The 13,874-nt window shown below is 39.3% G+C and overlaps 1 protein-coding gene across 1 annotated transcript in view; it reads right to left on the minus strand.

The window, feature by feature from the left end:
• The window catches only part of Cd109 (CD109 molecule), a 103,642-nt gene that overhangs the window by 43,361 nt on the left and 46,407 nt on the right, over positions 1 to 13,874 (minus strand). The window contains exons 15-19 of the mRNA XM_021656485.2: positions 13,396 to 13,548; positions 7,625 to 7,699; positions 7,143 to 7,203; positions 2,787 to 2,928; positions 1,290 to 1,407 (exon numbers count right to left, since the gene is read on the minus strand). Coding sequence (XP_021512160.2) covers positions 1,290 to 1,407; positions 2,787 to 2,928; positions 7,143 to 7,203; positions 7,625 to 7,699; positions 13,396 to 13,548 — 549 coding nt within the window. The remainder of the gene's footprint in view (positions 1 to 1,289; positions 1,408 to 2,786; positions 2,929 to 7,142; positions 7,204 to 7,624; positions 7,700 to 13,395; positions 13,549 to 13,874) is intronic.

Consider the following 13,874-nt stretch of genomic DNA (forward strand, 5'->3'; position numbering starts at 1 on the left):
GGTGACCAATATCCAGTAATAAAATTAAAAAATTAATTCAATATTGAAATTTTGAGAAATAATAAGTATGATAGTAATCACTTGAGTTAGATAATTAGGAAGAAATATCCACAAATAAGTGATAAGGCAAATTAAGGCTTACAAAATGCTGAAAAGGGCAAATTAGGCAAATCGTGACTTAAAATTTCAATGTAAGAAATTGTATAAAATATTATGCTACCTAAATTTGCATATTGTAGATACATGTATGATGTACTACATGAACTATTGAATGTTATTAGCAGAGTGTGATTCATTTACCTTAATTAATGATAACTGCCTATATGCATTTATTATTTCCAAAAATAAGCACCATTTACAAGACATTCAATTTTACTCTAGTATTTCCTTCTGTGAATAAAAACTCTGAACACTGAGTATAACCTACAGTAAAGACAGAAAATGTGGGTCCACTAAACTGAGCCCCACTTGGGGCACACCACGCTCTTATATTATGAGTTTATACACAGGCATTCTTACATTGGACTAGACCTCGTTTTCAAAAGAACAAGGTCTGCATTTTCTGATTTGACTAAAAGACTTCTGCCTCAAAGAATGAAATAAAAACCTGGAAGGTAAAAAGTAATAATGTTTAAGTAATAATATTTTTAACCTTATGACCAAATCTATCAACTTAATATAACTTAGATTCAAAATTTTAACACAAGGCCAGCAAGATGGCTCAGGGGGTAAAGGTGCCTGCTGGTCTAGCCTGGCAGTCTGAGTTAAATTCCCCTTCCCAGAATTCATGTAAATGTAAATCAAGAGAATTGGCTCCACAAAGTTACCCTCTGAGCGCCATGTGTGTGCTCTGGTGTGCGTGCACACACACACACACAATATAATAATAATAATAATAATAATAATAATAATAATAATAATAATAAATAGAGAGCTGAGTGATTAAGAGCATTAGCTGCTCTTCCAGAGGACCCAGGTTCAATTACCAGCACCCACATGGCAGCTCACAGCTGTCCATAATTCCAGTTCCAGGGGATCTAACAACCTCACACAGACATATGTGTCATCATATGTAAAATGCCAATGCACATAAATTAAAATAAATAAAGTCATAAATAATAATACCATAATAATTTTTCAAAGACGTGGACACAGATGAAGGCAAACATGTAAAGTCACAGTAAACCACAATCAGTAAAGCAATGGATAGATAGTCAATCATTTTCTGTGCCTCACTTCATTAGAATTCTGATCCGCCCCCGCCCCACCCCCGCCAGTATTCTTTCTACCTCTGCTGGAGCAGTTGTTAGCCCAAGACCCAAGTCTTCTGAGATCACAAAAGCAGAAGCCACCCAAGAAGTGATGGAATCAGGGACAGTAACTTCAAAGTCTTGGCGAACCTTGGAGCTGTAGTCAAGACAAATGCAGATATTATAGAACCAAGATTTCTCACAATCTCCAATAACTCAACATAACTAACAATCATTAGAAAAGTTTTAATTTTCATATTTACATCACTTACATCTGTTTAAAATAGCTGAGCATTTCAACTTCTCCAGAGAAAGTTTGTAATATCATACTTTGCACACTCCAAAAAAATCTTTCTACAAACTTTGTACCTTCTCAATTAACTACTATATTTTCACAAACATTTTTAAATACTTTATTTTTATTATTAGTTATATTTTATTAACTCTGTATCCCAGATGTATCATGCTCCCTCATTGCCTCCCAATCCTACTCTTTCTCCCTCATCTCCTCCCTGCCCTGTTCCAAGTCCACTGATAGGGGACGAACTCCTCCCCTTCCATCTGACCGTTTTATCAGGTATCTTCAGGACTGGCTGCAAAGTCCTCCTCTGTGGCCTAGCAGGGCTGCTCCTCCTTTGGGGGATGGAGAGGTCAAAGAGCCCACCATCGAGTTCATGTCAGAAATAGTCTCTGTTCCCCTTACTTAGGGAACCCACTTGGTTACTGAGCTACCACGGGCTACATCCGAGCAGGGGTTCTAGGTTATTTCCATACGTGGTCCTTGGTTGAAGAAATAGTCTCATATAAGACTCCTGTGCCCAGATATATTTGGTCCTTGTGGAGCTCCTATCCTCTCCACGTCATACTAACTCCCCCTTCTTTCATATGATTCCCTGTACTCTGCCAAAGATTTGGTTATGAGTCTTAGTATCTGCTTTGATACACTGCTAGGCAGAGTCTTTCAGGGGCCCTCTGTGGTAGGCTCCTGTCCTGTTACTTGTTTTCTCCTACGTCCAATGTCCATCCAATTTGTCTTTCTAAGTGAGGATTGATCATCTTACCCCGGGTCTTCTTTCTTGTTTATCTTCTTTAGGTGTATAGATTTCATTATGTTTATCATATCTTATTTCAAGCTTTACTTAAAATATTCATCTCTCAATTTATAGATAAGTTTGCGGGTGTTTGGTTTTGTCTGGGTCCCTATCTATTCTGTTATGGGTTTTCCTCCAACAGAAACCAGGAAACTTCAAGGAAGTTTAATTCACCCATCCTATTTAAAAGCCTTTTCCTTGATGACACTTTATGGCCACCATCTGCACGTGGTTCCGCCAAACACTACCGTTAGTGGGAATCACCATCATTCTAAACCCCAAACACTACAGCCAATCACCCACCTTCTAAACCTAAACTCCTTGATCTGCTTAGTTCAGTGATACACAACATTTATGCTTAAAACATGCTGGAAAGTAGGAAAACATTATTCAAAGCATACTCAAAGCAAAACATAAACGGACAAAGACCTCTACAGATCTTTACCTCATGTGGGAGTCCAGCCAAACCCAGGTTTCTGGAAAATGCTTCCTGACGTGTGGATTGCTGACTGAAGAAAAGCCTTGAAAATCAACCTGGTTCATGTCATTTTCCTCCACAAACCGCTCAGCGTACTCTGCGGTGTCGTCTGCAACGAACGGTGCCAATAGTGAGGAAAGAAAAGGCACCAGAGAGAGAGAACTGCGCATGTCTCCCAGAACCCTCAACCTCGCAGCAGAATGAAGTTAAGATTTCATCTTGTTCAGCTCTCTGTTTTCTGAGGAAGAAGCCTGGACAGCAGACTTTTGGTCTGATTTACCAAAACCACATGGACAATGACCTCAGAGCTAAAAATATTTTCTCAATCTTCTCTGTTCCAACGATCAGTAACTGAAAACTTAAGTGTTCGGTTGCCTAATTTATTTTAATTTATTAAAATTGTTATATTGTTATTAAATTATTATATCAATTTAAGTTAAGTCACATTTTAAATGCTCCTATGATTTTTATACACTTCTTCAAAAGCTCCTTGGTGGCTTTCTTCAGGCTGAGCCATTACAGTCAGTTCATTTTGCATTAAAAAGTACGTGCAGCTATATAGACTTTTGGGTCATCTAACTCCTTTCTTTCACTCTCTCTGTAAGTCTAAAATTATTGCAAAATATGAGCCAGCGTGGATGTGAACACCTTTAATGCCAGCACTCAAAAAGTAGAGGCAGCTGAATCTCTGTGAATTCAAGGCCAGCCTGGTCTACACAGTAATTTTCAAGAAAGCCAATCCTATGTACAGAAACCCTGTCTCAAAAATTCTAATTTAAAAATCAGAAAATAACACCATAGTGTGTAGGTACCAAGTAGGTACCTAGGCTATGAAGGTGACTAGAATGCAATCACTTTAAAGCCTATACAAAAAATATACTTTGTTTTATATTATGGTGTTAATGTAAGAGTCTCAGGAAAAGCAATAAAGAAAGGGTTATATTTTTAAAAGGATAAAAATTGCAATGAACGTGGAGGGGTGATAATACGGAAGGTCTGTTAAACAGAAAATACTACACAAGGAATCTGAAAGCTGAAAAGAATTTCAGTAGAAAATAACTCTTCCTTTGGCAGTGAGTTGTTGGCACTCCATTTTCTTTAACTCTTAAGATAAAGGGCAGCCTGTGCAGAAAAGAAAACTGACCCAAGTACAAATCCATCTCCAGAATACTACAGTGAGTATTTGGTAACAATGGTATCGGTGAGAAGAAAGAATGGATGGGTTCAGATGTTGAATATTCAAGTCATACTAACGGCTTTGAACTGCATTTTGTAAATTATGAACACCGAGGTTTAAAATAAAAGAAAACAAAGTAACCCACATTTTGTAATGTTAACTCTGGCATCGATATGAAAAAAAAATGGTTTGGATAAGAAACTTTTAGGTGGCAGTGGACAAGGAAATCAAGATTACAGCTGGCAGCCGGCAGATATGAAAGTGTCAGAGACAGCTTTCTCTCACGTTTTCTCTCATTTTCGGATGTTAGCTTTGAATCTTCAGATGTGTATGTTTCATCTGGAATGCACACAGAGGTCAGGAAATTAGTGCAAGGGCACAGGGGGCACTTTGAAGGGGAAGAAGCAGTGGCATAAAGGCTTAAAGGGGAAAAATGGAACGTGAAGGTTAAGTCACAGTGGGGTGTGGGAAGACAAGACAGAAGAAGGAGTAGGCAGAGGGAGAAGTTACACGAACCATCACTCAATCAAATGGAAACCTGCTACTACCTTGGAAGCTTCCTTGAAATACACACTCACGCACACATTATAACAGAGCTGAAGAGATCAGCAGTTAAGACCATTCATGGCTCTTGCAGTGGACCCTTTGGTGAGGCAACCATTCCAGTGCAAAGCCACAGATCCCAGACCTGAGAAAAAAGACATAACATTGGGCAGGTCAGTAGAGAGGGGAGTGGATAGGAGAGGGGTTGGACAGGGAAGATAATGGTCAAAACACATTCTCAAAGAACCTGAAATGTCTTTAATTAAAATTTTTAAAACATATTTAAGAAGTACATGTACTCTGCTTCTGAGTAGCATGAATTCTGAGTCAATAGCATAGAGCAGATCTTCAACAAGGTCATAGAAGGAAACACCTCCAATGTAAGGAAATATATACCCATACAGATACAAAAAGCACACAGAATACCAAAGAGAAAAGACCAGAGAAGAACATTCCCACAACTACCACTGTTAAAACACCGAGAATATAGACTAAAGAAAGAAAACTGAAAGCTGCAAGGGTAAAAACAAGGATAAAGCATCAAAAGAACAGCTAATTTCCCAGCAGAAACTTCGTAAGCCAGAAAGGCCTGGAGCAATGCATTCAATGTCCACATGATTATCTCAACAGATGAAAAAAAAAAAAGCCCATAATAAAAAATAAAATGTTCCTTTATGATAAAAGTCTTAGAGATGTAGGACTAGAGGGAACATAACTCAATATATTTGACAAAGCTGCAAAAAAGTATATATATATATAATATATATATATATATATGTAAGAAATCATCCTCACCAAATGAAACTGGGAAACCTGGATGTTCACATGAAAAGAATGAATTAGATCCGCATCTATCACCTTGCACCAAAGTTAGATCAAAGACCTAACTGTGAAACCTGAAACTGCTAGAAGAAATACATATAGGAAGACTGTCTGACTTCCTTAGGAACCTCCACCTGCCTAAGAAGGAATGCCAACAGTTGGCAAGTGGGACTGTATAAAACTGAAAATCTTCAGCATGACTGAAAAAAAAAAATACAATTGGGTGAAGAGGAGGAGGCTTACAGGATAGGAAAGAACTTTTAACAGCTATACATCTGACTGAGAATCTCCAGAAAATACAAAGAACAAGACACAAAGATTCAAAAACATAATTGACCCACTCCAGGGCCTGCGACTTGAATAAAGTTTTCAAAAGAGGGGAAAAAAAGTCTAATAAATCCCTCAGGAAAAAAAAATGTCCTTTGTCCCCAGCAATTATGGAAGTGAAATATCAAAACAACTTTGAGATTTCATTTTCTTCCAGTCAGAATGGAAGGGATATCGTGGAAAACCCTCAGCCACTGTTAGTGGGGTTATAGACTGGTCCAGCCACTCTAGAAAGAAGTGATGAAAAGACTGTAAGACCCAGAGGAACACGGAGTAAGACTGTGTCTTTTCCTCTAGGAATGTCAGAAGTTACAGCGTACTCTCACCAACACATCTGCCTAAACATGGGCTAAACAGGGACATGCTAATATGGACAGGGAAAGCCCAGGAGGCTCCAACCCTCCACAAAGAAATACAGGCAACTAAGAAATGCTGAGAGTAGGAGAAACAGTCTTCCCCAGGGAAGAGCACACCAATTGGTGATCCAGTACCAATGGTCAGCCCTGAAAACACATACATACAAGTAACATTCTAAAGACTTAGAAGGTTGTATTTATCTATTTAGGAATACATAAACACACACACATACATATACATAAAATGAAGAAAGTCATGAATTTTAAAGAGAACAAGGAGAGCTGTATAAGAGGGTTTGGAGGGAGGAAAGGAAAGGGAAAATTATATGATTTCAATTTTTTTATTTTTAAAAATGAAGAAAACAAAAAGCTTAAACTTTAAAAAAGTTTAAGGGACAATTCATCACTATCTATTGAATAGTGAATAGATGATCTGGATCTAAGGGATAAGATAAACGGAAAATACCAAAGCACCAAGCATGTGTGAAGCATCTTGAGCTACTTAAACAATATGCTATATGGATAGTAGAGTAGTGAATAGTAATGGTCAAAAGATGGTAAAGTTAGATGGACTTTCAATTACCAAGGGTATCAAAACTAAGACACAGTACCCTAGATGTAAAGGGGAGTTGATGACATTAGGGATTGCTGAAAGTGGTGCTTGATGACTTCAAACCATAGGCAGATCTTCTCTCAGCGTGATCTAAAAATGGCCAAGAACATCTTGACCCCTATGGCAGCTACTTACTCCGAGACAGAACAGGAGAAATGAATGTCCATCACTTGGGTAGCTGCCAGGAGACAAACCTGCTATTGAGAGTTTAAAAGTCTCTCTTGTGGTGAAACAGTAGAAGATCCTCAGCCAAGGATACAATAGGTGGTGTCCTCCACTCCTTACCCGCAGCATCCTGGACAGATGCCACAATCTCCACATGTTCAAGTCCTATTCAGATAATCTACGCATTCCTATACATTTTAAGTCAACTCTTTTGCACATAGCAGTCATACTGAACCAGAAAGCACCTGTCCCATTGTAGGTAATATTCAATATATGAGGTAAAATGCAACTAGTGAGGCATGTTGTCAGGTTTTACTTACAAACACCATCAATGTTATTCTTTACAAGGTTTGCATCCGTCATCACCCAGAGACCACACTCCTAGAGAGAAAATTTTAAAAATTAAACAAAAATAAAATAAATGTTCTCTAATCATAGAAATCTCCCACAAGCCCATCTGGCAAGTGTACAAGTGTGTGTGTGTGTGTGTGTCTTTCCCTCCACCCTTTTTCTCTCATGCACATTCATAAAAACATCCTTTTCAAGGTCAAATATTGTAATTTAAAAGAAAAGTATGTTTAGTGACAATTCCACTGATCTAATGGAGAATCAGTCACTTTTATCCATTTGCTTTTAAAACCAAAAGGATATATTTCTCCACTCAGATTAAATTTATAGAACAGTAAACTTCAGTCACACCCCCAACAGAGGTTCGTCTTCAGTGTGATAATTAATTATGAAAGTGAGTATAATAGTAAAAGGCACGAATATCCTTTCAGGTTATTTGGCCAACTCCACATACCTGGAAGACAGCGAAGGAGTTCATGAACATGCCTAGGTAATATCCTGTGTTATAAAGTTCCAGTTCATGGACCAGCTGCACGGAAGAGAAGACACAGAGTGAACTGATTCTTATCAGCCTATCCTGCCCCCGACCCACCTCTTAGAAGCCGTTCAGTATACAGTCCCAGCGTTACCGAAACTGAAAATGGCACAAATCCAGGTACCATGAATATATGAATGATTGTTTATTATTCAGTCACCCACAATTACGTTTCTCCTTTAAAATTATGTTTACTCTGCTCAGTGATACAGAGTTTCCTATAAATATAAACATGAAGTTTTCCTGAAAGAAACTGAAATGTCACTGGCACGATCAACACATAGAGGTCAGCACCAAAATTTATCCATGACTTTAACAGACACAAATGGGTTAACGTAGAGAGGGTTGACACAAATTATGTAAGAAGACAGTCACTTAAATCCACAAAAGCATGATTATATTTTTAATATTCAAAAAATACCCAGCTTCACTGGTAATCAAAGCATTAGAATTGCACCAGGAAGAGTTCTTTTTTAATAATGAGCTATTTGATGACATCACTTAAGCAATACAATTGTTTTTAAGTCTCCTTAAAAACAATATAAAAATGGGTAAAACAGACTAGAATGATTGATAAAATTTCTTTCTCTTTTCCTCAAAAGAGTAAACATGGAACCAGAATCTGACCCTGCAATTCTACACTGAGATATAAACTCAAAGGAACTGAAAGCAAAGACTCAGGGGGGCCTCTACACCAGTGTTCACCAGCGTTCACAGCAGCCAAAAGTTTAGAGGGTTAAACAAAATGTGGCATACACGTATAGCGGATACCAGCGATAGGATGAGACCCGGTTCTGACCTACAGAACTGCACACTGCAGCGCGGGAAAGTCAGGAAAACTGACGCCCCACTTCAGAGTCAACTCTGGAAAAACAACAACAGCAAACAGGAAACCTGAGTGAGTGGAATGTAAACAGAGAGTGGAAAGTGTTGGTGGCGGATGGCAGTGTGCGGGTTGACACTGGGCAGAAGACAGCTAGAGCAGCAGTCAGGAGACTGCAGCCTGGAAGAAAGGCTTTAATTTCTGTTCTCGCTTGGGGAGATGGAGCTGCCTCGGGTACTTCCTTGTTGAAATCTGCAACCGCAGCAGCATTCAGAAATCCTGAGGATATCAGTTCAGCATTTCTCTACCCTGGGGTGTGAGAAAGTGAGGGAAACAGTCCTCAAACATCCACATTTCCTCCGTTCTCCAGACGCTCCAGGCTGGTGGGTCATAACGCCTGGAGACTCGGTGCTGGTTTTCCTTAAATGCTTAAGGGTGAACTTAATAAAAGCAGGAAACCTTGAGGACTGAGGATAATATTACAGCCCCTAAGCCTCCATCTACTACTTCTTTCTAAAAACCCCGGAATTACAGCACAAATTATGCCTTTGTTAAAAAGAAATAAAAGGAGGCCCCCGTGATTTTTCCCCATGGTGAGGAGCCGGGGACTTGACACATAAATTCCCTTCAAGGATGACGTTTATTATAGAGAAATGTCATCAAGGCCATGATTTGCCTCAAGGTAATAAGAACAGCATTAGACAGAAACAATATAATATATGGACATATCTAAACACGACAGGGCTTTAAAGGGAAGAAGAGGTTTAGCTTTAAAGCCTGGAGAGTATAACCAAGCAGGTGAAAGGCCTGTTTGAAAAAACTTCAAGTCTCTGAAGAAAGAAATCGAAGAAGATATCAGAAGATGGAAAGATCTCCCGTGCTCATGGATCGGTAGGATTAACATAGTGAAAATTGCCACATCCTGCCAAAAGCAATCTACAGATTCAATGCAATTCCCATCAAAATACCAACAGAATTCTTTACAGACCTTGAAAGAAAAATTCTCAGCTTCATATGGAGAAACAAAAAACCCAGGATTCCCAAAACAATCCTGTACAACAACAGATCCTCTGGAGGTATCTCCATCCCTGATCTCAAGTTGTGTTACAGAGCAATAATAATAAAAACTGCTTGGTACTAGCATAGAAACAGAAAGGTAGATCAATGGAACTGAATAGAAGACCCAAAAATAAACCCACACACCTATGAATACTTGATTTTTTACAAAGAAGCCAAAACCATTCAATGGAAAAAAAAGACAGCATCTTCAACAAATGGTGCTGGTCCAACTGGGTGTCTACATGCAGAAAAATGAACATAGATCCATATTTATCACGCTGCACAAAACTAAAGTCCAAGTGGATCAAAGACCTCAATATGAAACCAGATACTCTAAATCGGTTAGAAGAAAAAGTGGGGAAGACTCTAGAACTCATTGGCACAGGAGACAACTTCCTGAACAGAACACCACCAGCACAGGCCCTAAGAGCAACAATCAATAAATAGGACCTCATGAAACTGAAAAACTTCTATAAAGCAAAAGACACTGTCGTTAGAACAAAACAACAGCCTATAGATTGAGAAAGGATCTTCACCAACCCAACATCTGATAGAGGGTTGATATCTGGAATATATAAAGAACTAAAAAAGTTAAAAGGCAATAATTCAAGTAACCCAGAGCTAAACAGAGAATTCTCTGTAGAAGAATATAGAATGGCAGAGAAACACATAAGATGTTCAACATCCCTAGCCATCAGAGAGATACAAATCAAAACGACCCTGAGATTTCACCTGACACCCATCAAAATGTCTAAGATCAAAAACTCAAGAGATAACGCATGCTGAAGAGGATGTGGAGAAAGGGGAACCCTTCTCCATTGCTGGTGGGAATGTCAACTGGTACAATTACTATGGAAATCAATCTGGCGCTTTCTCAGACAATTAGAAATAGTGCTACCTCAAGATTCAGCTATACCACTCCTAGGCATATATCCAAAAGATGTTCAAGTACACAACAAGGACATTTGTTCAACCATGTTTGTAGCAGTTTTATTCATAAAGCCAGAACCTGGAAACAACCCAGTTGTCCATCAATGGAGGAATGGATACAGAAATTGTGGTACTTTTACACAATGGAATTACTGAGCAATTAAAAACAAGGAAATCATGAATTTTGCAGGCAAATGGTGGGATCTAGAAAAAAATCATCCTGAGTGAGGTATCCCAAAAGCAGAAAGACACACATGGTATATACTCACTTATATAGACCTATAAGATAGGATAAACATCCTAAGATATATACACCTAAAGAAGATAAACAGGAAAGAGGTCCAGGGGTAAGATGATCAATCCTCATCTAGAAAGACAAAGGGGATGGACATTAGAAATAGGAGAAAACAAGTAACAGGACAGTAGCCTACCACAGAAGGCACCTGAAAGACTCTACCTAGCAGTGTATCAAAGCAGATGCTGAGACCCATAACCAAACCTTCGGCAGAGTGTAGGGAATCATATGAAGGAAGGAGGAATTAATATATCCTAGAGGGGACAGGGAGCCCCACAAGGTCCAAATATATCTGAGCACATGGGTCTTCTATGAGACTGTTTATCCAACCAAGGACCATGCATGGATATAACCTAAGCCTCTGCTCAGACATAGCCCATGGTAGCTCAGTATCCAAGTAGGTTCCCTAGTAAGGGGAACAGGAATTGTTTCTGACATGAATTCATGAGCTTCCCCTCTCCCCTGAGGGAGGAGCATCCGTGCTAGGCCACAGATAAGGACATTGCAACCATCCTGAAGATAACTGATAAGCTAGGGCCAGACAGAAGGAGAGGAGGACACCCCCTCTCAGTGGACTCAGAAGGGGGCAGGGAGGAGATGAGGGAGGGAGGGGAGGATTGGGGGGGAAGAGGGAAAGGGCTACAGCTGGGATACAAGTGAATGTATAAAATTATTTAAAAATAAAAATAAAAAAGTCTGGAGGGTAGCTTCACTAAGACTGAGAATAACAGCCTGACATGCTAGCACACACCTTTAATCTCAGCACTCAGGAGGTAGAGGGAAGTGGTTCTCTGGGTTCGAGGCCAAGCTGTTCTACATAGTGAGCTCCAGGAGAGCCAGGGCACATAAAAAGACCTTATCTCAAAAATAAATAAATAAATAGATAAAAAGATAGATAAAGAAATAATAAATAGGTAAGTAAATAGTGAATGAGAGAGAGAGATAGGGAGAACAAGAGAGTTTGCCCTCATGAGAAGAATGGAAATGCAAGGGAATGAAGGGGAAGCTTCCTTAGTGAGCATCTTCATCTGGTCCAAATACTCCTAATCACCAGAAAAGAGGAAAGACTTGACTTTCTCTTTTAGAAGCAGAGAGATGTTTCACATCATATGATTCAGTTCACCATAGTACGTGACAAGGTGCATGGAGAAGCCAATGTTGTATATCAACTTCCTTTGAAATGAACCTTCCATCTTTTAGGGGAGCTCTTTGAAGCACAGTAGAATGTTCTACAGGGGATGAAGCAGTCCATCTAGCATAGAATTCGTTTATCTCAGGAAGTAAGCAACCCAAAGGCTTTAGGAAGTCCCTGAAACTGATCAGATTCACTAGGCTCCTTCCCTCCCCAAGTACGTATAAGCCAGTGGGTTCTCTTAACTGTTGAGCCATCTCTCCAGCCAAGCCAGTGGTTCTCAACCTTCCTAATGCTGTGATCCTTTAATAGAGTTCCTCATGTTGTGGTGGTCCCCCAAACAAAAAAATATATTCACTGCTACATGATAACTGTAATTTTTCTCCTGTTATGAATTGTAAATATCTACTATGCAGGCTATCCGATATGCGGCCCATGTAAAAGGGTTGTTCGACCCATGAAGGGTGGAGAGCCACTGATATAAGCAGGAAGGAGACTGAGACACTTAGAAGACTCAGAGAGGAGCCGAGTCGCCTGGAAGAGGCAGATCATCAAAGGTGCCTGGAAGAAAGAGAGATGAGCTGAGTTGCCTGGGCATTCTCCAACCTACTGAGCTACCTACAGGCTTCCAGCTGTCCGCCCATGCTGAGGAAGGCTGAAGCAAGAGAATCCTGAGTCTATGTCACATAGTAAGAATCTGTCTCCAATAGCAATAGTAAAGTGACAGTACAGGCTCTTAATCCCAGCACTAGGGAGGCAGAGGCAGGCGGATCTCTGTGAGGTTGAGGCCAGCCTGGTCTACAGAGCTAGTTTGGGAACAACCAAGAACACACAAAGAAACTCTGCCTCAAAAAAAACAAGCAAACAAACAATTAATAACACTAACAACAACAACAACAACAATAACAAATAACCACAGCATGTACCTCGGTGGCAGAGGACTTGCCTAGCATGGTACAACGTCGTAGGTTGACTTTCTAAGGCCATATACACAGAGACACACAAACACATGACTCATAGGGTCCAAAAGTGCTCAGAAAACACACTGATCATCGAAATCCTATAACTAGAAAATGTAAATTAATATTTAAAAACAATTAAAAATTTTAGAGTAAGCGCGGTAAATATACAAAAGGCATGCAAGGAAGCATTAGCTATATATATATATAATTAGTATGAAGAACAAAAATTAAGATCCAAATGGTAATAACAGGTATTAAAAATATAAGAGATGCCAAAAGACAGTCAATTTAAAGCACATAAGCATGTTCTATTCTAAAACATGTGCCCATACACATGTGTTCTTGCCCAGCTTACACTGGAACACAGATGCGTTCTTCAAAGGCTTTTTCATTACTATCCAAAGGGACTAATGAATTTTCTTTAAATACTTAAGGTAATGTAATAGTTACTAACATACATTTTTTACAAAAAAAAAAAGTTAAACTTACATTTTCCATTGTAATATCGTTTGAGGCATTCATCAAATTCACACTTTTATCAACAGCTACAATCCCAACTATGGAGTCAGACTGTGTTACAGAGATCCTGAGAGAGACCTTCTCGGACGGCTTGGCACTAGATTTACTCCAAAACAGCTTTACCTAAGAAATGGAGAAGGCAAAAATTAACTTATTTCATTTTCTCCAGATCAATGTCTCAAAACCCATTGTTTCTACCTCTGTCTTGGCCCAGGGATAATTCCAAAACCATATACAACTTTGCTCTAATGAAACATCTCCCTGTGGTATAAACACCAATTAATCTTCACCTCTCTACCTTGCTTCCTTCCTTTCTCCATTTTCCATTTCCCAGCCCTAAGCTCATGTTGAACATAGGACAACAGTATCTAAACTACCTGGAGAAGGCCGCCCTCTAAATGAAGAGATGGGGAAGAGGAAAACTTCTGTAGGTCCTGACAAGTTGGTGA

The sequence above is a fragment of the Meriones unguiculatus genome, chromosome 6, assembly GCF_030254825.1.
Source record: "Meriones unguiculatus strain TT.TT164.6M chromosome 6, Bangor_MerUng_6.1, whole genome shotgun sequence".
Taxonomy (NCBI): Eukaryota; Metazoa; Chordata; class Mammalia; order Rodentia; family Muridae; genus Meriones; species Meriones unguiculatus.